The following is a 25,986-nucleotide window of genomic DNA, read 5'->3' as shown; positions in this document are numbered from 1 at the left end:
AAAGCTATTCAGCTGTAAAATATGTTTGCTGAATAACTTTTGTTGACTTGGTGGCATAAAAATAAATACAAACTTAATTCAGCTAAACAAATCTCTGCCGAAAACACAATGTTTATCATACTTCAAAGCGGAAATTGTTGAAATTATCTGTCACAGCATCTGTGTTTAGCTAATCAATCGGAGCATAAAGCTTGTGTTATCACGTGTTGCTTATTCAGCTGCTTTTTAGTGTTTACTCTCAGATTGGCTTCCATGCAAATTACAATTGTTGACATATTCTGCTGAGCTAATCAAAGTTCAGCAACTCTGAACATTAAAAAATCACATTTCAGCAATGATGGATGACATTATTCACCTTTGAGCATTTCATACTCACCTCATCTCACATTTCAACTTGTTTCTCTCACCTCTCCTTCGAAGCTTTTCTGTTGAAAGCTTTTTCATTTTTATTCTCTCATCTCTTCTTTTGTTCTAATTTCTATTTAAATTATTATTAATTTTTGTTTCTCCTCCTCTCCTTGCAGCCTTGGCGGTAGTGGCCCTGTCATCTGGTCTTACTTTGCCGAATTCCAACCTAAATCGAAACGTGGCTCCATGTTGAGTTTCATGGCTGCCTTCTGGACTTTTGGTAATCTCTTTGTTGCCGGCTTAGCCTGGCTCATTATCCCCACCAACATTGGTTTTGTCACCTCTCTCTTCACCTACAACTCATGGCGTATCTTCTTGATGGTCTGCTCCCTGCCCTCATTCGTTGTGGCCTTCTTGTTGTTCTATTTGCCCGAATCCCCCAAATTCTTGTTGTCAAAGGGTAAGCAGGACAAGGCCATGGCAATTTTCCGTGGCATCTTTGTGACCAACACCAAGAAAGCTCCCGAATTGTATCCCGTCACCGAATTGGATATCGATGAAAAACTGATGGCCGAAATTGCCGAAGCCCGTGAATCTGTCAAGGGTAAATACGCCAAGATGTTGTCCGGTATGGTGGCCCACAGCAAACAATTGTTTACCTCGCCCATTTTGAAATTCACCTTGGTTTCGATCATCATCAACTTCACCTTCCACATTGGTTATTACGGCTTGATGATGTGGTTCCCTGAATTGTTCAATCGTTTCGAGGAATACAGTACCGATTTCCCCGGTGAAAAGGCTGGTGTGTGCACCGTTACCGAATATGTTGTTGGCAAGGGTGCCCACGAAGATGCCGTCTGCTCCTCCCACATTCCCTCGGCTGTATTTATGGAATCGTTGATCTCCTTGGCTTCCGCCTTGCCCGCCAACTTGATTGCTATTTTGGGTAGGTATATTATGGTATATTTGCGGGATATGTAAAATAACCTTTCCCTTTTCCCGTTTAGGTATGGATTTGTTGGGTCGTAAGTTCTTCTTGATTTTCGGTACCATGACCGCTGGTGTCTGTTCGGCTGCCATGTACTTCGTGTATAACTCCACCCAAAACTTGATTGTCACAGCCGTGTTCAGTGGTGCCATTTCAGCTGCCAATGCAGCCTTGGATTGTTTGATCACTGAAGTCTTCCCCACCCACTTGAGAGCTACTGGTGTTGCCATTTCCATGGTTGCTGCCCGTATGGGTGGTATTATTGGTAATATTGTCATTGCCACATTATTGGATCAATACTGTCCTGCACCTACCTTCATTGTTGCTGTCCTATTGATGGGTGGTGGTTTGATGTGTCTGCTCTTGCCCAACACAACTCGCAAGGAATTGAACTAAAAGCTTTTGCAACCAAATCGGAACAAAACCAATCCCACCCAAGAATTTGTCCGTTAGTTAAAAAAAGCCCACACACACTTACACATACACACATGTACACACAGACACAAACACATCTACATCCATCCGACAAGACAACACACCCATACACAACACACACACCCACAATACCGTTCGTTTAACAGAGGAGATTTCTGAAATTTCAAATGAAAACCAAAAATAACGGACCTTCCATCATCTGCTATATTTTTGCCATAGTAGATCTTAAAACTAAACAACATCCGGCTCCAAATCTTACGACCAATTTGGTATTTTAAATAATGTTTTTAAACAATTTTTTTTTTGTTCTTATGCTTAGTTAATGCTGTAAATTATATACTATAATAAATATGTATGTATATCATATACATAATATAAATATATAGTGAGAGAATATACTATAATATTAAATAATTAATAGATACATTTGTATGTATTTTTAAAAACAAGATAAAACCAAATAAAACAACAACTTTGAAAGAAAGAAGCGAAATGCGTTTTTATTACTTACTTAGCTGGCCCATTGTTCCATAGACCGAACTAAGAAAAGATCTCCAATTCTCTCTGTTTCGTGCATCGCTTTTTGGAATACCGCGCCTTGTCATCTCTTCATCCACATTGTTCCAGAACGGCACTTATTAAATTTTTACATTTTATTTATTTTTTATTGACGTTGCCGCCAAGCGTTTTTATTGTGTTTGCGATCGATTCTATTGATATCGATCGTCATTGTGATTTATCATGTTTCTGTTTGTGATGTTGTTAGTTATCGCAGTTTCCTCCATTTTCTCTCTTTGACAATTTCTGATTAAGGCATTTGATATTTGTCTTTTTGCAGTCAAAGGAGAAGGTGAAATGATATTTGTTATTGTAATTTGTGTTAATGACTTTACATTTTTAGAAATAAACGCGATCTACGGTATAAATTGTTTTATGCAGTAAATATAAACAAAATTGTTTAGCGTTCAACGCAAGCCATCCTTCTTTGACGTTTAATCCATAACACACTTGTTTGCGCCATCTATTCTATGGCCCGCCACTGCGTGCACCGCCATGTAGCTCGAATTTATACGCCTTTTTAGCGGGTTCATCATCGCTTATTCTTATTATATGGCCTAGCCAACGCAATCGCTGCATCTCGATACGTTTAACTATATTGATGTCGTTGTATAGCAGATACAGCTCGTGGTTCATACGACGGCGATATTTACCGTCAACGCAGATCGGTCCGTAGATCTTGTTATCGACAAGAATTTCTATAGAAAATCTTGTTATCGACAAGAATTTCTATAGAAAATCTTGTTATCGACAAGAGTTTCTATAGAAAATCTTTTTGTCGACAAGAATTTCTATAGAAAATCTTGTTATCGACAAGAATTTCTATAGAAAATCTTGTTATCGACAAGAATTTCTATAGAAAATCTTGTTATCGACAAGAATTTCTATAGAAAATCTTGTTATCGACAAGAATTTCTATAGAAAATCTTGTTATCGACAAGAATTTCTATAGAAAATTTTGTTATCGACAAGAATTTCTATAGAAAATTTTGTTATCGACAAGAATTTCTATAGAAAATCTTGTTATCGACATGAATTTCTATAGAAAATCTTGTTATCGACAAGAATTTCTATAGAAAATCTTGTTATCGACAAGAATTTCTATAGAAAATCTTGTTATCGACAAGAATTTCTATAGAAAATCTTGTTATCGACAAGAATTTCTATAGAAAATCTTGTTGTCGACAAGAATTTCTATAGAAAATCTTGTTATCGACAAGAATTTCTATAGAAAATCTTTTTATCGACAAGAACTTCTATAGAAAATCTTGTTATCGACAAGAATTTCTATAGAAAGTCTTATTATCCACAAGAATTTCCATGGAAAATCTTGTTATCGACAAGAATTTCTATAGAAAATCTTGTTATCGACAAGAATTTCTATAGAAAATATTGTTATCCATAAGAATTTCCATTGAAATTCTCCTTATCGACAAGAATTTCTATAGAAAATCTTGTTATCGACAAGAATTTCTATAGAAAATCTTTTTATCGACAAGAATTTCTATAGAAAATCTTTTTATCGACAAGGATTTCTATAGAAAATCTTATTATCGACAAGAACTTCCATAGAAAATCTTGTTATCGACAAGAATTTCTATAGAAAATCTTGTTATCGACAATAATTTCTATAGAAAATCTTGTTATCGACAAGAATTTCTATAGAAAATCTTATTATCTACACGAATTTCTATAGAAAATCTTGTTATCGGCAAAAATTTCTTTAGAAAATCTTGTTATCGACAGGAATTTCTATAGAAAATCTTGTTATCGACAAGAATTTCTATAGAAAATCTTTTTATCGATAAACATTTCTATAGAAAATCTTGTTATCGACAAGAATTTCTATAGAAAATCTTGTTATCGATAAGAATATCTATAGAAAATCTTGTTATCGACAAGAATTTCTATAGAAAATCTTGTTATCGATAAGAATATTTATAGAAAATCTTTCTATCGACAAGATTTTTTTATATAATCCAAAAAACCTATTCTAACCCTTCTATAAAATAACAACCCATTTTATATTTTTATACAATTTTATTTGTTTTTATTTATTTAAGTTTCTTTTTAATAAGACAAATAGAGAACTATTTACATTTAAAGTTTTTTAATGATAATTTTAAAGCAATTAAATAAATTTTTGAATATACGTAGAGTAAATGAATGAGAATAAAAAATACAATAGAAAAAAATGTAATTTAAAATATTTTATGTTTTTATGGACTAATAACAACTAATGCATGAAATGAACAAATAAAAAAGAGAAACGTAAACAAAAGATTAAAATATAGGCAGGAGAAAAAGATTCTCGATTAACTCAATTTTTTTTTTAAACCAACCTATGGGTTTTAGCTATATAAGAATAATTTATTTCATTTTATTTTGTTTTTGTTTATGTCCTGTATTTAAAAACATAGTTTGTTTATATAGCTTCACAATATATTTTATAAGTGATAATGTGGTAAGGAGAATAAAGTAAAAGAACAAAATTTTATATTTTGTAATTGTTGCTTGTTGTGGCTGATTGGTTGGCTGGCAGAAGAAGTAAAGATATTTTGGGGCTGTGGTAAAGAAATCCTGCTTGTTTGTAAAGCTTTGTTAGTTTTTGAGGGGAACTAGAACTTAAATATGTTACTTGATTTTTGCTTTCAAAAAGAATTTCTTTTTCAAGAATGAACTAATTTGATAATATAGCCTAAATGTATGCTTTATTTTTAATTAAGAGAAAATCCTATTTATTTGTAAAACCAACAAAACCGGTCAATCACTTGGCTTGCTAAAAACGCATGTTTTTGTTTACTCTTTTTTCAATTAATTTAAATAAATCTAATAATGCTAAGCATTTTATATGAGTTATTATTAGGGTTTACTTTCTGTTCATGTCGAATTCCAATGAATAATAAATTTCTTAACATTTTTTCTTTAGACTAAAATTTCCTTCCAAGTGATTTCCTTCCATTGCTTCTGCCCAATTTTCTGTTGATGCTCTTTCAAAGGACCAAAACCATTTTCATATATTTTTTTCTGATTTTTTTTTGTTGGTGTTTATTGGTTTTTGTTTATTGTTATTATAACTATTTAAATTTGTTTTTTGTTATTTAATTATTATGTTTCGTTTTGTGGTTGTATATATAGTAAAATGTTTTTGTTTTAATTGTTAATTTGTTTCATGTTTTTTGTTTTTCTTTTTGTTTGTTGCTGTTTTACATGTTCTGCTACTCAGTTTGCTGGTTTATTTATTTTTCTTCTTGAATTATAACGAATTTCTTTTTAATTTATTACCACCATATCGCCCTAGCAACGGTTCTTGAATATCTCGTCATTCCAAATATTCCCACCAATCCTTTTCGTAGCCCTCATGCACATGGTCTAAAAGTACTGTACATCTCTTTTCACAATATCTGCAATGAAAAAAATAAAAATGAACGTAATGAATAACAAACATAACGTTAACAAGATTTGAAGGATATAGCAACAGGATTTTCTTTAGGACGTGTGATCGAAAACAAGATAACATTTCCTATAGATATTTCTGTTGATAAAATTTTCTATAGAAAATCTTGTCGATAACAAGATTTTCTATAGAAATTCTTGTCGATAACAAGATTTTCTATACAAATTCTTGTCGATAACAAGATTTTCTATAGAAATTCTGGTCGATAACAAGATTTTCTATAGAAATTCTTGTCGATAAAAAGATTTTCTATAGAAATTCTTGTCGATAAAAAGATTTTCTATAGAAATTCTTGTCGATAACAAGATTTTCTATAGAAATTATTGTCGATAACAAGATTTTCTATAGAAATTCTTGTCGATAACAAGATTTTCTATAGAAATTCTTGTCGATAACAAGATTTTCTATAGAAATTCTTGTCGATAACAAGATTTTCTATAGAAATTCTTGTCGATAACAAGATTTTCTATAGAAATTCTTGTCGATAACAACATTTTCTATAGAAATTCTAGTCGATTATAATATTTTCTATAGAAATTCTTGTCGATAACAAGATTTTCTATAGAAATTCTTGTTGATAACAATATTTTCTATAGAATTCTTGTCGATAACAAGATTTTCTAAAGAAATTCTTGTCGATAACAAGATTTTCTATAGAAACCCTTGTCGATAACAAGATTTTCTATAGAAACCCTTGTCGATAACAAGATTTTCTATAGAAACCCTTGTCGATAACAAGATTTTCTATAGAAACCCTTGTCGATAACAAGATTTTCTATAGAAACCCTTGTCGATAACAAGATTTTCTATAGAAACCCTTGTCGATAACAAGATTTTCTATAGAAACCCTTGTCGATAACAAGATTTTCTATAGAAACCCTTGTCGATAACAAGATTTTCTATAGATACCCTTGTCGATAACAAGATTTTCTATAGAAATTCTTGTCGATAACAAGATTTTCTATAGAAATTCTTGTCGATAACAAGATTTTCTATAGAAATTCTTGTCGATAACAAGATTTTCTATAGAAATTCTTGTCGATAACAAGATTTTCTATAGAAACCCTTGTCGATAACAACATTTTCTATAGAAATTCTAGTCGATTATAATATTTTCTATAGAAATTCTTGTCGATAACAAGATTTTCTATAGAAATTCTTGTCGATAACAAGATTTTCTATAGAAATTCTTGTCGATAACAAGATTTTCTATAGAAATTCTTGTCGATAACAAGATTTTCTATAGAAACACTTGTCGATAACAAGATTTTTTATAGAAACCCTTGTCGATAACAAGATTTTCTATAGAAACCCTTGTCGATAACAAGATTTTCTATAGAAACCCTTGTCGATAACAAGATTTTCTATAGAAACCCTTGTCGATAACAAGATTTTCTATAGAAACCCTTGTCGATAACAAGATTTTCTATAGAAACCCTTGTCGATAACAAGATTTTCTATAGAAACCCTTGTCGATAACAAGATTCTCTATAGAAACCCTTGTCGATAACAAGATTTTCTATAGAAACCCTTGTCGATAACAAGATTTTCTATAGAAACCCTTGTCGATAACAAGATTTTCTATAGAAACCCTTGTCGATAACAAGATTTTCTATAGAAACCCTTGTCGATAACAAGATTTTCTATAGAAACCCTTGTCGATAACAAGATTTTCTATAGAAACCCTTGTCGATAACAAGATTTTCTATAGAAACCCTTGTCGATAACAAGATTTTCTATAGAAACCCTTGTCGATAACAAGATTTTCTATAGATACCCTTGTCGATAACAAGATTTTCTATAGAAATTCTTGTCGATAACAAGATTTTCTATAGAAATTCTTGTCGATAACAAGATTTTCTATAGAAATTCTTGTCGATAACAAGATTTTCTATAGAAATTCTTGTCGATAACAAGATTTTCTATAGAAACCCTTGTCGATAACAACATTTTCTATAGAAATTCTAGTCGATTATAATATTTTCTATAGAAATTCTTGTCGATAACAAGATTTTCTATAGAAATTCTTGTCGATAACAAGATTTTCTATAGAAATTCTTGTCGATAACAAGATTTTCTATAGAAATTCTTGTCGATAACAAGATTTTCTATAGAAACACTTGTCGATAACAAGATTTTTTATAGAAACCCTTGTCGATAACAAGATTTTCTATAGAAACCCTTGTCGATAACAAGATTTTCTATAGAAACCCTTGTCGATAACAAGATTTTCTATAGAAACCCTTGTCGATAACAAGATTTTCTATAGAAACCCTTGTCGATAACAAGATTTTCTATAGAAACCCTTGTCGATAACAAGATTTTCTATAGAAACCCTTGTCGATAACAAGATTCTCTATAGAAACCCTTGTCGATAACAAGATTTTCTATAGAAACCCTTGTCGATAACAAGATTTTCTATAGAAACCCTTGTCGATAACAAGATTTTCTATAGAAACCCTTGTCGATAACAAGATTTTCTATAGAAACCCTTGTCGATAACAAGATTTTCTATAGAAACCCTTGTCGATAACAAGATTTTCTATAGAAACCATTGTCGATGACAAGACTTTCTATAGAAATTATTGTCGATAACAATATTTTCTATAAAAATTCTTGTCGATAACACGATTTTCTATAGGAATTCTTGTGGATAACAAGATTTTCTATAGAAATTCTTGTCGATAACAAGATTTTCTATAGAAATTCTTGTCGAAAACAAGATTTTCTATAGAAATTCTTGTCGATAACAAGATTTTCTATAGAAATTCTTGTCGATAACAAGATTTTCTATAGAAATTATTGTCGATAACAAGATTTTCTATAGAAATTCTTGTCGATAACAAGATTTTCTATAGAAATTCTTGTCGATAACAAGATTTTCTATAGAAATTCTTGTCGATAGCAAGATTTTCTATAGAAATTCTTGTCGATAGCAAGATTTTCTATAGAAATTCTTGTCGATAACAAGATTTTCTATAGAAATCTTGTCGATAACAATAGAATACCTGTCGGTAACCAGATTTTCTACAGAAATTAATGCCGATAGCAAAAATTTCTATAGGAATACTTGTCTATAACAATATTTTTGTTGTCGATAACAACATTTTCTGTAAAAATTCTTGCCGATATCAAGATTTTCTATAGAAATTCTTGTCGATTACAATATTTTCTAAAGAAATTCTTGTCGACAACAAGATTTTCTATAGAAATTCTTTTCGACAACAAGATTTTCTATAGACATTTTTGTCGACAACAAGATTTTCTATAGAAAACCTTGTTGACAATAACATTTTCTAAAAAAAAATTCTATCGATGACAAGATTTTCTGTAGAAATTATTATTGTCGATAACAAGATTTCCGATAGAAATTCCAAGACTTAACAACAAGACTTTCTCTCGGAATTATTCAAATTTTAATTTGTTTACTGTGACCAATTTTAATTTTTATGTATAAACTTTCAAAATGAGTCTTACCTATATTTATCTTGAACTTTTTGTTTGATATCAGCTAAGTTTTCTGATGTTATATCACGTTCCAAATATTCCGATAATGTTTCTGTGGCAGATTCTAAATCCTTTTGATTATCTTCGAATATCATTGATTGATTGTTTTTCTTTAAATAATACGCAAAAACATACGTATACATGAGAGTTTGACGACATTGGCATAAGATATCAACGGCCTTTTTAAGAAATTGCACCTGGAAAGGAAATGGAAAAAACAAAAAATAACAAGAAAATTTAATAAAATGGAAGCATTCAATGTTCCCAACTTACTTCAATCCATGACATGTTGTGCTGCTGCATTTCTTCCATTTTATGTTTTACAGAGGCATACAACTTATTTTCAAATTTCAAAGATTGCATATGATTCATATAACGATTATAGTAATGTAAATATCTGTAAGAAGATATCAAATAGGTGTATTGATATGGATCTTAAACTTTTAAGCACAACCAGTCTGTTTTACCTTGCTAATGATGATCTAAACTTTTCTTGTGCATCACGTGCTGCTTTGGCTTCATCTTCATCATAACGATTACAATTGTACCATGACGAACCGTGTGGCTCCCATGAGCCCAAACAAACCCAACAAAAATCATGTTTACAATTTTGATTCTTACACACCATGTGATTACAGCCACCATCCTTTTCGATTGTTACATTGCACTTGGGACACTCTTTGGTGTTGGCGGCAATCCAATTACTTGTCTCCGAGTCATCATCGCATTTCTTAATCCATTTCTTTAGCCAACGGCACTTGACAGGATCATGCCAATTTTCACCGCATACAAAACAAAATTTGTGGCCACATTTACAACGTACCGGTCGTGATTCAACATAGGATACTTTAATTGCATAGGTGCAATCAATGGACGGACACCAGCGTAACAATTGATTGCATTCGACAAAACTATTGGTGATCAGTTGTTGATATTTGACACGCACACGACCATCATGTACCAGTTTCATAACAGTAACATCATCTACCAATATATCACAGCCGTGAGCGGCACATGAAATTGATTGGCCAAGGCCCTCGGTAACTATCTTCGTTGTTAGATATTCACGCCAGCAGTTTAAGCAGAAACGATGACCACATTCTAAGCCAGCCATAGACTGTGAAAACAAATCATAAACAAACATAGTTATATTTCTGAGGTAATGGGGTTTGGTCATCACAATACACTTACATCTGAGGGTAATTGTGAAAAGCAAATTTCACATTCTTCAGCTGTATTAGCTTTTGAATTCTGGAATAGAAAGAAAGTAGGTAGTAGAGTTCAGTTATATTTGTCAAATTTTAAGGATCAGGGACCTCTTACCTTTTGTTTGTTGGCATTGGCAGGTTTATTAAATGGATTTATAACATGTGCACCACGGAAAAATTCATCTGCATTACCATCAAAGTATTTCTCTAAAAGTTTCTCCTTGTCCCATTTAAAGTGGTTTAGAAGTATTCGTGTGACAGTTGGTTGTAGCTAAAATTAAAACAAAAAGAAAAGATAAAAATTTTTAATTAATAGTTGAAAACAATTCTATAATTTGTTATCAGAGTATAATTGTTTTCCTACGTTGAAACACATTAATACTTTTACTTATGTAGATGTGTTTGTATGTGACAAATTGTATGCAACAACGTTGCCTTTTATTGTGTTTTTGGTATGTGTGATTACAATGTGTCGTCGTCCATGTAACCATCATTACTATCCTTGGCCTAATTTAAAGCATAACCTATAATTGCAACATTGTTCTCAACATCTGCACGCATAAGTACATATGTACATACATACCAATTAATTTCTATTAATTTTTATTTTTGTATAATTATTATCCTTTGATTTATCTCGTATTTTCCTAAAGACTATGTGTGAGGTTAATGTGTCAAAGGGAAATTTATCAGTCGTAAGCATTCTCAGTTGACTTGTCAATGGCTTAACTTGTACAAATAAGTTACAAATTATTTTATATATGTAGGCCGGGGCGATTTGTGTGGAAGGAAAAAACCTTAATGGGCCCTTCGCTTTTCTAAGTCCTGGGATTGAACTGAGCAAAGATGAAAATCGAGCCTCCCGATTGTATGTATGTATCAAGAAGGATATTCATGCTCTAGAGACGACGGTCCAACAATATAGGAGAGAACCTCTAGATCAACAGGCATATCAGGGAGGTTTGAACAGCATTCACACGGTCATCGGAGCACATCCACCATCTATCGCAGCTGAAGAGCGTCAGCTGCCACGACAAACCAGAGTAGTTTTTGCCCAATTACGCTCGGGATATTGCAGTCGCCTAAATTCCTATTGGGCGGAAATCGATCGCACCGTGCAAGACATCTGCCCAGTATTCGGCATGGGCCCGCACGATACTAAGCACCTATTCAACTGCCCCGCCAAGCCTACTCATCTGACTCCAGTGGATCTGTGGTTACATCCCATCGAAGTAGACAACTTCCTGGAACTGGAGATAGACCCAGAGCCAGATTGAACAGCAGAACGAACATACAAACATAATAATAAAACACTGTTACAACAACAATTTTGACTTGAAGTTTTTTATTGACGTTTTTGGATATTTTGGCATATAACAGCCAAACCATTGAGATTTGCGATCCAACACAAAGAACAAAATTGTAGCCAACACAATAATTAAGAACTCTCTTCTACACCGCAAAAGTATTGGATTGCTCCTTCAGGCAGTTTTGGCCTTGAGAAAGTGCACATTTTTCGGAAAATATCGATAAATGGCACTGTGCTACAAAAGCTGACCAGAAAAATATTCAAGCGTTCTGTTATAAAAATCTATCGTATTGAGGTCCATAGACAACGGAAATACCTTTGGCTCGTTTGCGTCACTTCGTTTTATTATTTTATAATGGTAAAAGTAGTGAAAATCTGGGTTTCCTACATTTTCAAATTTAAACAGGCATATCTTTTTTTATATAAAATACTGAAAAGGTCTACTGTCTACTGATGAAGATCATAAAATTTATGCTATAGAAGGAAAGGTCTTGCAAGCTCTTCTGTCTATTAGCGAATACCTTAAAATGTCTTCAGTCTACTATAGAAAACCTTTAAAAATTCTTCTGTCTACTAGAGAAAGACCTTAAAAGGTCTTCTGTTGACTTCAGAAGAACTTCAGCCAACTTGAGAATACCTTAAAATGTCATCCGTCTACTAGAGAACCTAAAAGAACTTCTGTTTACTAGAGATTAACTTAAAAGGACTTTCGTCTACTCATAAATACCTTAAAAGGTCTTCTGTCTAGTAGAGAACACCTTTAAAGGTCTTCTGTCCACTAGAGAAGACATTTAAAATTTTGTGTACATTAGAGAATACCATATAAGACTTTCTATCTACATGAGAAAACCTTAGAAGGTCTTTTATCTACTATAGAAGACGTTAAAAGATCTTCTGTCTGCTAGAGAAGACCTTAAAAGGTTTTCTTTCTACTAGAGAAGACCTTAAACGGTCTTCTGTGTACAATACAAGACCTTAAAAAGTCTTCTGTCTACAAGAGAAGACCTTATAAGGTTTCCCTGTCTACTAGCTTGGACCTTAAAAGGCCGTCTGTCCACTAGAGGAGACCCGAAAAAGAACTTCTGTCTACTTGAGAATACCTTTTTATCTACTACAGAAGACCTTAAAAAGACTTCTGTCTACTAGAGAAGTCCTAAAAAAGGTATTCTGTCTCCTAGAGAAGACCTTACAGGTTCTTCCGTCTACTATTAAAGACCTTCTGTCTACTAGAGAAGACCAAAAAAGTTATTCTGTACAAGGTCTTCTATATACTAGACAAGACCTTAAAAGGTCTTCTGTCTACCAGGGAAGACTTTACAAGGTCATTTGCCCACTAAAGAAGACCTTAAAGTGTCTTCAACTCGTATATACTAGCGAATACCTAAAAAGGTCTTCTGTCTATTAGAGAAGACACTAAAAGTCTGTTGTCTGTATACATGAGAATACCTCAAAAGGCGTTTTGTCTAATAGAGAAGGCCATAAAAGGTATTTTGTCTACTAGAGAAGACCTTAATAGGTCTTATGTCTAGTATCAAATTTCTTAAAAGGTCTTCTGTCTCTTGGAGACCTTAACAGGTTTCGTTCTGCTAGCAAAAACATTAAAACGTATTCTGTCTTCTAGAGAAGACCATAAAAGTACTTCTGTCCACTAGAGAAGACAACAAAATGTCTTTGTCTACTAGAGAAGACCATAAAAGGTCTTATGTCCATAAAAGGTCTTTTGTCTACTATAAAAGACCATAAAAGGTCTCCTGTCTACTATAAAAGACCATAAAAGGTCTCCTGTCTACTAGAGAAGACCTAACAGGGTCGTCTGTCTACTCGGGAAGACATTAAGATGTCTTCTGTCTACTAGACAAGAACTTAAAAGGTCTTCTGTCTACTAGGGAAGACTTTACAAGGTCATTTGCCTATTAGAGAAGAGCTTAAAGGGTCTTTTATAAATTTTATAAAAGTCTTTTGTCTGCCTCCTTAAAAGGCCTTCTGTCTACTAGAGAAGACCGTAAAGGTATTCTATCTACTAGAGAAGACCGTGAAAGGTCTTCTGTCTTCTAGAGAAAGGTCTTCTATGTACTAGAGAAGATCAAAAAAGTCGTCTGTATACTAGGGGCAGACCTAACAAGGTCTTCTGTCTGCTATAGCAGACCCTTGAAATGTCTTCTGTGTACTAGAGAAAACCTTAAAAGGACTTCTGTCTAGTACCGATAACCTTAGAAAGCCTTCTGTGTGTTAGAGGAGAACCTAAAAGTAACGACCTTTAAAAGTTACTCTGTTTACTAGAGAATACCTTAAAATCTGTCAACTTGAGAATACTTTAAAATGTCTCCTGTATACAAGAGAAAAATTTAAAAGGACTTCTGTCTACTAGAGAAGACCGTAAAAGGCCTTTTATCTGCCAAAGAAGACCTTAAGAGGTATTCTGTCTACTAAAGAAGACCTTAAAAGGTCTTCTGTATAGCAGAGAAGATCTTTAAAGGTATTCCGTCTTCTGTAAAGACTTTAAAACTTCTTCCGTCTACTAGAGAAATCCCCTGAAAGGTCTTCTTTCTACAAAAGGTGACCTTAAAAGGGATTCTGTCTGCTATCGAAAACCTTAGAAGGCCTTCTGTATGCTAGAGGAGAACCTGAAAGGCTTCTGTCTACTAGTAAAGACCTTTAAAAGTTATTGTCTACTAGAGAAAATCTTAAAAGGTCTTCTGTCTACTAGAAAGGACCTTAAAGGGTCTTCTTTCTGTCTATTATAGAAGACCTTAAAATTTATTTATTTTACTTCCTACTTTAGGAAATAAAAGTTTGATTCCTCTCTCCTTGCATTAATAAAATGTCCAATCATAATCGAGAAATCAGCTAATACATTACAATGCACAATTTTCGTTTCCATGGCATTAGGTCTTCGAACTGTAAGGCCACGAATTCTAATCATTAAAATGTTAAAAGGGTGCATTTCTTTATATTTTATGCCAATAAAAAATTGATTGTTTTGATATATTTCTCTGTAATACTAAATGTATAATTATTCAAAATAACACGAATCACCTACATTTCACAGCAGCCCTACTTCAATGATGTCAAATATATGTGAGAAGTTTGCAACTCCGAACCCATAGAGGAGAGTAGAAAGAAAGGGAATTTGCACGTTCATGTTCCCTTTCTGTCCGTTCATAAAACGTCCCCATTGAATTCCGTTAATATTTCCAAATTCCTTTAGATTTTACATTTTCATTTGCAAAATTAATCTTAATCTAATTCACAATAACAAAATCAGCTGATGTCAATTAACTAGGCAAACGATCATTTGACATACTGTCAATGTTAATGACCTCTCTCAATCTCATTACTAAATTTCTCTTTTTCTCTTGTTAACGGACAATACCTCCAATATTCCGTTTCTGTTCATAAAACACAAGATCTATTTAACAGGTCACGTAAGTAGCACAACAACAACTCTATTTTGGCCGAAAATTCTTCAATATGTCAAAATGTTTGTTTACGTTTTCATACAATTTATTCACAATAACAAAATATTTGACAGATTGAAACCAATCAGCTGGCCGTTTTACGCCACCTTACAATTCCATCATGATAAAACATTCCCATTAAATTCCGTTAATATTCCAAATTTCTTTCAATTTCAATTGCAAAATTAATTTTAATCTACCATTCACAATAACAAAATCAGCTGATGTCAATTAACTAGGCAAACGATCATTTGACATACTGTCAATGTTAATGACCTCTCTCTATCTCATTACTAAATCTCTCTCTTTTCTCTTGTTAACGGACAATACCTACAATAATTGCTATTATTTTTGCTTTTCATTTCCATTATGACATTTTGATAGACAAACAAAATTACTCACCTTTATTACGCCTTTAACTTCATCGATTATCTCCCTTTGATGTTGGACAATTTCCTCTGTGGTTAAAACTTCATAATGATATTCATCGGATTCAGCTTGACGTTCATGGGCTGTTGCTATATCATCCATGACATCCATAACAAAATCATCATCGCCATCATCACCTGATGACACATTACCGGAATCCATTTCAAATGAATCTTCATCGGAATCCATAGTGATGATTGGTGGTGTTGTTGTTTTTTTTTTTTTTAGAAAATATCAATTATTGCAATTATTAGTCAAAGGGTGAGTAGTACAAACGACGGTCTGCGACAGGGAACTATAGATGGGCAAACGTTGAAGTTGATAAATGACACAAGATGGTTGTAAAGGGGTTGCTTATTTTAAAGCAGCGAATTTATTTCTTTTGTTGGGCTAAAATAAAAGAAGAAAAGGGAAATACATAATAAATATGTCTTGTTAATTTGTCATTGCATTGCAAAAAAAAACATTTGTTGTAAAAGTGAATAAACAGCTGCTGTTGGTGAACTTATGATGGGGGGTTTCTTATTTTTCTTGCTGCTGTTGGCTGTTGTCTATTTGCGAAGAAGCAGCAACAACAGCAAAACGTCACTTGACCTTGTTCAAGTTATATTTCTATAGCTTTGAATTGTTGTTTTTGTAGCCTTTTTCATGTTGCTGTTGTTATTGTTGGATTGTGTGTGTGCGCTTTTTTGCACACCTCAATACCTTTTCTTGTTATTGCTGCTGTTTTTGTTGTGCTGCTATTATTGAAGAGGAAACTGCGCTGTTTATTGTTGTATCACATAAGGGTTTTTTACTTGTTTATCTGAAGTGAGTGACACATCAATATCTTCTAAAATTCCTTTGTTTAGGTTTAATTTTCCGTTTGTTTTGAGAAGTAATTAATATATAACCAATTATATTTTCCGTAAACTCTTTCAATTCACAATAATGAAATTCACTTGTCACTCTCTAAACAAGTCTTATTCTCTTATTGGACACCCCTCCTCTCACAACACACTCTCTGTAACTTTGCACTAAAAAATAAAAATGTAAAAGAATGAAAAGGCAAAGCAAACGCAAACAGTTGGAATTTAATACACTAGTTTTTTTTTCTTTTTTTCTTCTTTATTTCATTACATGAAATTGGATTATTTATATAAATAAGGGAAAACTCGGTTACATATCCTTTAACAATTTGATTTTCGTATCGTTGTTATTTTTTAATCAATATTCACCAACACATTCAACATAAAATAAATTTGTAATAAAATGAAACCAACAACATCAGAGTTCAAGGCTATTAAACAAATGGGGCCACACAAAGAAAGAAAAACATTAAAAACCCAAGAAACACAGAAACTTTTTTGCTTAAAACATTTAATTCGCCAACACTTTGCTCAGAAATTTTACATACTCTTATTATCACAATATTTGACTGTAAATATTTTTTTCTTCTTTTCGTATTCTCAAAACGAAACACAAAGAAATTGCTGCTGACTGAGGGAAAAAACACTGACGTCTAAAAATGCAGTTAATTTTTCAATTGCAACGAAAAAGCAACCATGCCAACCTAACGAACAAGGGTAAATATAAAAGCTATAGGAACCTATAGGAACGGAATATCGTTGTCTCTTTCTCATACATACACAAAAATATTTTTTTCTTCGCACCACACAATTTAATTTTTATATATTACATTAAATTTCACACAATATTTTTAATTTTTGTATGTTTAAATTACTTTGTTATAATTTTATGGTGTTTATTTATCTAAATTGAAGAAATTTGTCGTTTTTATTATTGCTTTAATGCACGAAAAAACACCGAGGATGTCACCAGCAAATGAAATGGATCCAAACTAGGGATATATAAGGCGACTTTTGACCAGTCAAGACCAAGAGAGATGTGATGTCCCAACTCTCCTGTTTTAGTAGGAGCTATCATTTCAAAGTGATTGGTTAAATAGTTCAAAGACCAACAGCTCTTGTGTCAGACAACGAAAAATTTCATGAAAATGTTTTGAACTTAGTGCTGTTTTACATTTAAACGATTTCTCTTACGATTTTTTGTCTCCTCTTTGTGGTGGTTATTCTTGTTAGGCAGAGTTGCAAAACATAGTAAGAGAAATTGAAACAAAATTTAGTTTTGCAATGAATTTTGTACATAAAAAAATTATTTAAAGCATAAAATAATTATTTTTTATAAGAATTTTACAATTTTTATAACATATTTTTATAAAATACCTTCTTTTTACATTATGAATTTTTAACAAAGTCCCAATTTACATTAGGCGAGTTTACTTGCGGCAATTGTCAGTTTGTAGGTGAGAGAGGGTGCTGAGAGGCAAAGGGTTACCATATGCCTCACCTCTCTCTCCTACAAAATGACAATTGCCGCAAGTAAACTCGCCCAATGTAAATTGGGACAAAATGTACACTTGGTACCATGTTACAAAAAAATGCAACCCTGTGTGTGAAATTTACGAAGATGAGCAAAGAGGAGACAAAAAATCGTAAGACAAATCGTTTAAATGTAAAACAGCACTTAGCTGTGTTCCTTTACTTACCTGAGGTTACCATTTTTCCCATTTGTTACCGTTTTTAACCTGCAAAGCGTTCCTTAACCCCGAAAAGTGGCAAAACTGGAAGCAATTTTTAAGAGAGTGAGAGGGGAGAGAGAACGAAAATGGCTTTCTCTTCTACCACAGGCTACCAGCAAAATTTCTGCAGGTAGAAAATGACAGAACTGATTTTTCGACTTTTGTTTGACGATTATTTCACAAAATGGACGAAAAACCGAAGAACAAGTCGAACACTGACAGAACTAAATTAAAAACTGTGAAATAAAAGACGAAAATTGTTTTTTTTTGTTTCTTTTTGACATTGCTGCCAGATATACCATTTTTCCGTTCCTTTACTTTTCTGGTAAAAATGTTCATGAGAGAGCAATTTTGACACTTTTCTCTTTTACCACCCTTACCATTAAAAAGTAAAGGAACAAAGCTCTTATGGGAAAGAAGGGAGAAAGCGAGCGCCTTCAACTCCGCTCTCTCCTAAGAGCAAAAATAATTTCATGTTTAGTTTCAATGTCTGGCTCAAGAGATAAATAAAAGAAGATTGGGGATACGTATTATGGCAATATTACACCATATGCTTTTCACATGTATGACATCAGCTGGGGCTCAATTCTTGTTCTATGAAAATTTGAAATGAAAACTTTTATAAAGGAAATAAATTTCAAATGAAAAATTTTATAAAGAAAATATTTTTCATTTCAAATTTTCATAGAACAAGAATCCAGCCCCAGCTGATGTCATACATGTGAAAAAGCATATGGTGTAATATAGCCAAGCAAAAGTCGACTTTTCGGTCTTTTGATTCTTGGTTAAAACCATGGTGGAAGGTGTTACATCAAATCCTGCAAAACGTCAAATTTGCACACAATAATGCATTACCGTGAATTGCTTGTTTAGTCCCTGTCCACACTAGAGTGTTTTCATTGAAAAAATTGCAAGAAATTATGCGTCTCTACATCGACCTCCATAGTAAAGCATGATACAATGATACAAGGTAGTCTTACGCTCACAACTCACAGAGTTGTATTCGCTATGCCGTCCCTTCATTGACAAAATGATTTTGACAAACTTTGTATGTATATGTAAAAATATACATACGTATGACAGTTATATTTGAATTTTCAAATTCAACAATATTTTTTTTTATAATTTTTTTATTTTGAACGGAAATTCACAAAAAAAAAAAAACATGAAGACGTGTGTTTTATGTAAAAAAAAGAAATGTGGTGGTAATGGTTCTTTTTTTACCATTCCGAAATGCGAAGACCTAAAAAGGAAATGGTCAGAGGCATGTGGAATGAAGTTCACAGGTAAAGAATATATATGTGGAGACCACTTCTTACCTTCGGATGTTATGAATTTTCCAAAACGGAAATGCTTGCAGTCAGGTGCCTTACCCTTTGTGGTATCAAGGACAGATGAATCCGAAGTCCAATAGTAAGTTTTTGGAAATATTTTATTTCAGTTACTGTTTAATGTATTTGCAGTATTGAAGATGTTGTGGGCTCCAATGATTATAATGAACCATTTGAAATCCCGACCATTCCTGGCAGATCTGAGTAAGATTTTATTAAGTTTATATACAATACATACGTGCTGTACACATACAGAAGGCAGTGTGAGTTATACCCCGTTTATATATAACCGGATTTAACAAACCGACTGGGTTTTAAATGTCAATTCCATTGCTTATATTTCAAACAAATCCTTATAAAGAAGGTTAACCCTGCAAAAAGCTCTAATATAAACAGCATATCAGACAAGTTTGTTTAAGCAATAGAGCTCGTTTACCAATACAGATCTTTGCCAGATATGAAGCCATATATGGGAAGAAATTAGCCCAGTCGTCGAAATCGAATATTTTTAGTATAAATAGTATAAATCGTGTGTTGAAAATTTTATGTTTTCTAAACGAGAATGGACGTTGAATACTGGAATATATGAAAAGTGTTGAGACATTATTAGACATAAAATAGCGTAATCAGATCAATGAGAATGTAATAAATAGTCAGGTCGAAAACAGCTTTAGATATTAGAGAGCAGTAAACGATGAACTAGAAAAATGCTTGTAGTATCTTCAGAATAACTTTACATTTGATGGTTCTTACATACATGTATAGTTAGACATTAATTTATGTTCGCTGTCGAAATCTAAAATAATTGGGTCAATATAATAATGAAAAATGTTTTTTTTTGTCTTTCCGCCGCTTCCTTTAAAGAAGAGAGTGGGAACACTCATGGGGAATTTACATTCAGAATAACCCCCATTATGTTTTGAAGAATTTAGCTGCTTATGCAACACCTTCGCCATCTTGCAAGAGACCTAGCAGACTGAGGTTTCAATCCGTATGTATTCGTCCTCCCACCCAGTGCATGAATTCTCTTAATACGCTTTTCAATTTCTGCTATATCATTGTACTTCAGGTAATTACTTGCTAAAATGTCCCTTCAAGAGTGTTCTCTTGTCATTTTTTGCACTTTTACTAAGTTCGGCTTCCATCTTTTGTTATATCACACTTCTGTTGTGATCCTTGCCTGTAGAAGAAAATGGTAAACGTATCCAGCTCCTTCCGTCTATCACAGGACGATCTTGTTGCTGTGGTTGTAACCGGGTTTTTATTTAACGTTTCTAAGTCGATTTCCTGCTTATCTGCCTTAGTTCAGTAGGTTTGAAAGGACAGTTGAAATAGAGCAATGTGTTGTGAAATAGAGCAATGTGGGGCCTGTGCCACATGCTGAGCATATGCTTTGCACGGTGTCATCAACCCTTGCCCTACAGGAATTAAAGGGGCTTCACTATCCCTAGCGTAGTTTAGCCAAAACCACTCTGTTTCGTCGTGGCAGCTGCGAAAGAGAGTTGTTGATGACATCTGCGACTGCATCAGTGCGAATACTATTTAAACCTGCTTGATAGGCTGAAGTTCCTTCCTGGTTTAGTTGTTCGATATGGAGACAGTCATGTGACCGCAGTTACAGTCTGTCACAAAAATTAGTATACGACGTTGAAACCAAAATGTATTAGGGATAAAAACACTATAACTAATTGAAAACAACAAGCAATTAGTTTAGTTATTGTTTTCGGTAATAATGCTTTACTTAGGGCAAAAATACAACTAAACGAATCAGTTAGAAGTAGTTCATCAGACATTAGTATTACATTAGACACTGTGGACACGGGAAACGTGTCCGATACTGCTAAAAGGCCGATAGTTCAGTATAACTGTAGCGCTTACAGCGGAACTTAAGGTTGTGACACAATTTGTGAGAAGATTAACTCAAAACATACAAAATGCAAAATACATATGATTAAAGTCCACACGTTTGATCTATTCGACTTTACTTACACAGATCATCAAATTTCAAAGTGCAAAGAAACTCTATTGATATTTCATAATACATATCTAGGCAACAAATACGTTAACAGCTTTTTACTTTCCACTATATTTACTTACAATCCTATTTATATACGTCCATAACAATTAATTCTAGAATCGTTGCTAATGAAAATCGGATCAATGTTGAAAGCAAGGAAGTTCAAACTGAGTAAGTAGAACCACTATATAACAAGCAAATTACGGACGAAATTTGCTTTTGGGGACGAAAGCCCTTGGCGAGTATATAAAGAACATCCGAAGAACAGACCAGCCGTGAGACGAACTTTTGACTTTTTGTATAGTGCATATAAGGCACCAGGAATTATTAGCATTACACTGTGCAACATTTTTAAGGTAACCTTGTGCAAACAACACGAACCTACGATTTTTTGAAAATACAGATCCAAACGACAAGAAATGCTAGCTGGGTTTTGTTGTGTCAGATCCAGCTCGGATTTTATGACCCCATCTAAACATGGTTAAATGGTGTTTGAAATACGTGTTGTGAAAGGTCAAACTCCTATTCGTTTCTGGGATAAAGGCCTAATAAATGCAAAAAGTACAGTTTTAGCCCGGTTTAGATGAGGCCATAAACTCCGAACTGGATCTGACAGGACAAAACCCTACTAGGGTTTTTGTAGTCTAAATATGTACTTTCAAAAAATGCATACTATAAGTTGTTTGCATTTTCAGTGTTGCATAGTGTTATATTATTGATCGCTGTTGTTTTAGCGATTTCTGAGAGGACATGTATTCAGTCAAATCAATCAATGAAGTCGATATACTATTGATTTAGTAGTCCTTTTCCACTATTTCTTTTAAGATACACGTTAACGTCATTGTTCTTGTCTTCTTTTTGGGAGACATATACTGATATCCAAAATTATAAACCATTTGTGAGATATTCAGGTATGTGATGAAAACCGAATCAACTTGATATGCAGAAACGAAATAGTATATAATCGGAGTACCATTGATGATATAGACAGTTTTGATTCGCAAACACACCTTATTTGAATACTTACTTACTTACTTAGCTGGCCCATTACAGAACATTTGTTCTATAGGCCGAACTAAGAAGAGATCTCCATTCCTCTCTATTTGTTGCTTTGCTCTCTGGAATACCGCGCCTTTTCATCTCAACATCCACTTGTTTGCGCCATCTATTCCTTGGCCTGCCAATTCTGCGTGCACCGCCATGTGGCATGTATTCATACGCCTTTTTAGCTGGTTCATCATCGCTCATTCTTATGATATGGCCTAGCCAACGCAATCGCTGCATCTCGATACGTTTAACAATATTGATGTCGTTGTATAGCAGATACAGCTCGTGGTTCATGCGACGTCGATATTCACCGTCAACGCAGATTGGTCCGTAGATCTTTCGAAGAATTTTTCTCTCAAACACACCAAGCACTGCCATGTCTGCTTGCGCAAGTACCCAGGCTTCGGAGCCATACATCAGCACGGGTAGTATCAGTGTTTTGTAGAGCGTTATTTTTGTTTGACGAGATGTGGCTTTGTTTTTAAACTGCTTACTTAATCCAAAGTAGCATCTGTTGGCCAATACAATTCTTCTTTTTATTTCACAACTGATGTCGTTTGTTGTGTTGACGGAGGTGCCGAGGTAGACGAAGTCTTTTACTACCTCAATATTATAGGAACCAACTTCCACAGTCGGTCCGAGCTCAATGGACGCATTGCGCGTCGACACCATCAACTTGGTCTTCTCACCGTTTACCGCCAGACCCACTTTAGCAGATTCTCCTTCGACCTTTATAAAGGTATCAGTTACTTCTTTTACTGATCGACCCATGATGTCTATATCATCAGCATAAGCAAGCCTTATTTGAATAATATTTTTAAAATCCATTTCCAATTTCATTGAAATATTCCCCAAAATTAGAGATAACAACAACATTGTTCCACAACATCCCGTATGGGGAGGGAGACTTCTCTCATATCAAGGGAGACTTCTCTCATATCAATGAGTGCACCCCGATTCGTATTTAGCTTAATGATATGGGACCTACTGTTTATCGCCCAACATTACTGAGGGGTATTTTGCCACCGTTAAAAAATGTTTGATGTTGCCTGGCCGGGGAATCGAACCCTCGACGTTCTGCGTGCAAGGCGGGCGTGCATACCATTGCACCACGGTGGCACCCAAAATTTAGAAATATACAATTTCGATTTATGGCAAAACGAGTCGAATCGTTTTCCATCACATACCTGATTAAAATTAAATGAATTGCGAAGATGATATTGAAGGAAGTAAGACATTTGGCAGCAGATATGTCACTGATATAATAACTTAGAAATTCTAGGACCTGTCCTTTGGAATTCATAATATACCCACCAAGCACTTTGACCACCAAAAGGAATTTTCCATCTCAGAACTTGAGCTCTATTTTGTTGCATATTATTATTTACCAATGTCCATTTAGACCCATTCACCTTTATTGCGAAATGAACGAGGAGTTGAAAAAATATAAGGACTTGGCAACTTCGTTGCAAAGGGAGTTAACAGAAGTTAAGATTCAACTAGAACAAGCCAATAAAGTTGTTAAATGTATGCGATCAGTTTTCACCGAAGGCCAAATTAAAAAAATTATCACACCTAAGGCGATTCATTATACCTTGGACGATATTTCAAATGCAATTTGTCTGCATGCAGCGGGACCAAGAGCTTATAATCATTTATATCAAAAAGGATTTCCATTGCCATCAATTGCCACATTACATCGTTGGTGCTCAAAAATTAATATAAATGAAGGTATTTTAAAAATTGCAGTGAAATTTATGGCCCATGCAACAAATATGAGCCAAGAGGATAAAATTTGTATACTCGCCTTTGATGAAATGAAAATATTAGAAACGCACGAGTATGACAATGTTGTTGATTTCGTGAGAAACCCTTGTGAAACGGTCCAAGTCGTCATGGCCAGAGGTCTGTGGAAATCGTGGAAACAACCCGTTTATTATGATTTTGACAGACCAATGAAAGCTGACATTCTAAAGTGTATTTTGAAAGAACTTCGTGACGCTGGATATGTTGTAGTGGGTATAGTTTCTGATATGGGCTCATCAAATAGAGCTTTTTGGAATGAGATAGGTGTCAATAAAGGTATGGTCATTCTTTTAAGTGTTTGTATTCATTATATAATAATATATCCTTCAGATCGTCCATATTTCCAAAATCCAATAAATATCCAGGAAAGGATATTTGTATTTGCCGATGCTCCCCACCTCCTTAAATTGATAAGGAATCATTACATTGATGAAGGATTCATAATCAATGATGATTTCATAACTACAAGGACTATTGTAGATTTGTTGAAACATACATCCTGTAGCGATATGTCAATAGCATACAAAATAAATAAGGAACACATTAGTGTGTCTGGTACTGGTATGTACACATTTTTAAAAATTATTTAATGAAACACAAAACGATTATGTAAAAGAAGAAAAAGGGTTAAAGTTCGGCCGATAGAGGCGAACTTCTCTGTAGTAACAATCTCTTAAGGGCTGTTTACACCATCTATCAATGTCATATGAGCTGCCATTTCTTTCACCCATTCGACATTCTCTATGTTTGTCAAAATTGACGTCATCCATACAATTTTCAATTTGTGCGTTCATACCTGCAAGTGTTATTTTCGTATGACATAACCTAAAAATATAAAAACAGCTGTTTTTGTCATTATTTACATTTATTGCTGAGTTGCAATTTTGCGCAAATTTTAATTTTGATTGAAGGAAACTGAATTGGTAGAATTGGTGTTTGGAGTTATAGAGGCATTCATGTTTTTGCCACCAAACAATCATTTCAAAGACTGCTTCTTTCGACCAATCTATCTAAAAATAACATTATAAACGCCATTTTTTTACTTTACTGAATATTTAAATATAAATACCTTTCCATTTTCTTTTTTAAAAGATTTTGTTTTTCATTTTTTGTTTGAGAATGTCAGAAAACAGCTGATAAATTTATGTTTACATACGAGAATGACGTATCAAATAGAGCGCTCCCTAAATGAAAAAATTACATATGAGTTGCCAAATCATTTTGATAGATGAAAATTTTCATAGTGGTTACACTATGTGTACAACATTCGCAGGGAGAAAATTTGGCATCTCATACGACATTGATAGATGGTGTAAACAACCCTTTACTAATTTTTTGGTTACCGTCAAAAATCAGCAGTATTAAAACGCTTACGAAATTTGTACCGTAATTTAGTGGTCAAAACAAAGTTTTCGCCAAGTACTAGTGTAATCATCATTTTATAAACCCAGAAGATCATATTTGACGTATACGCTACACATTTTGAAATCGAGTGGATTTCGTAAAT

At 33.6% G+C, this 25,986-nt stretch overlaps 2 protein-coding genes and 1 long non-coding RNA gene across 10 annotated transcripts in view; 2 read left to right on the top strand and 1 right to left on the bottom strand.

The window, feature by feature from the left end:
• LOC141398844 (synaptic vesicle glycoprotein 2B) overlaps positions 1 to 2,150 on the top strand; it is a 106,306-nt gene extending 104,156 nt beyond the window's left edge. For all 3 annotated transcript variants that reach the window (XM_073976551.1, XM_073976548.1, XM_073976550.1), the window contains 2 exons: positions 525 to 1,294; positions 1,356 to 2,150. In XM_073976551.1, coding sequence (XP_073832652.1) covers positions 525 to 1,294; positions 1,356 to 1,732 — 1,147 coding nt within the window. In that variant the 3' untranslated portion in view covers positions 1,733 to 2,150. The remainder of the gene's footprint in view (positions 1 to 524; positions 1,295 to 1,355) is intronic.
• Positions 2,151 to 4,349: 2,199 nt separating this feature from the next.
• ari-1 (E3 ubiquitin-protein ligase ariadne-1) lies at positions 4,350 to 17,731 on the bottom strand. Of its 6 annotated transcripts, none has more exons than XM_073976555.1 (9): positions 17,094 to 17,272; positions 16,403 to 16,713; positions 15,671 to 16,087; positions 10,617 to 10,772; positions 10,485 to 10,544; positions 9,761 to 10,410; positions 9,567 to 9,690; positions 9,264 to 9,490; positions 4,350 to 5,733 (listed from the first exon to the last, which is right to left on the bottom strand). In XM_073976555.1, exons 3-9 carry the CDS (start codon positions 15,884 to 15,886, stop codon positions 5,652 to 5,654), a joined length of 1,515 nt encoding a protein of 504 aa, XP_073832656.1. In that variant the 5' UTR covers positions 15,887 to 16,087; positions 16,403 to 16,713; positions 17,094 to 17,272; the 3' UTR covers positions 4,350 to 5,651. The 6 variants fall into 6 exon arrangements, with proteins under 6 accessions (XP_073832656.1, XP_073832657.1, XP_073832658.1 ...); XM_073976556.1 differs by having other exon boundaries at positions 16,817 to 17,119; XM_073976557.1 differs by having other exon boundaries at positions 16,860 to 17,111.
• LOC141398849 (uncharacterized) lies at positions 17,161 to 24,168 on the top strand. Its single transcript, XR_012411718.1, has 3 exons — positions 17,161 to 17,262; positions 21,744 to 21,797; positions 24,076 to 24,168. It is a non-coding gene; the product is annotated as an uncharacterized lncRNA (long non-coding RNA).
• The last annotated feature ends 1,818 nt before the right edge of the window (positions 24,169 to 25,986 follow it).

Source organism: Musca autumnalis, unplaced genomic scaffold (assembly GCF_047663935.1).
Source record: "Musca autumnalis isolate F117 unplaced genomic scaffold, ASM4766393v1 scaffold_3, whole genome shotgun sequence".
Taxonomy (NCBI): domain Eukaryota; kingdom Metazoa; phylum Arthropoda; class Insecta; order Diptera; family Muscidae; genus Musca; species Musca autumnalis.
This window is presented reverse-complemented; position numbering and strand designations above follow the sequence as displayed.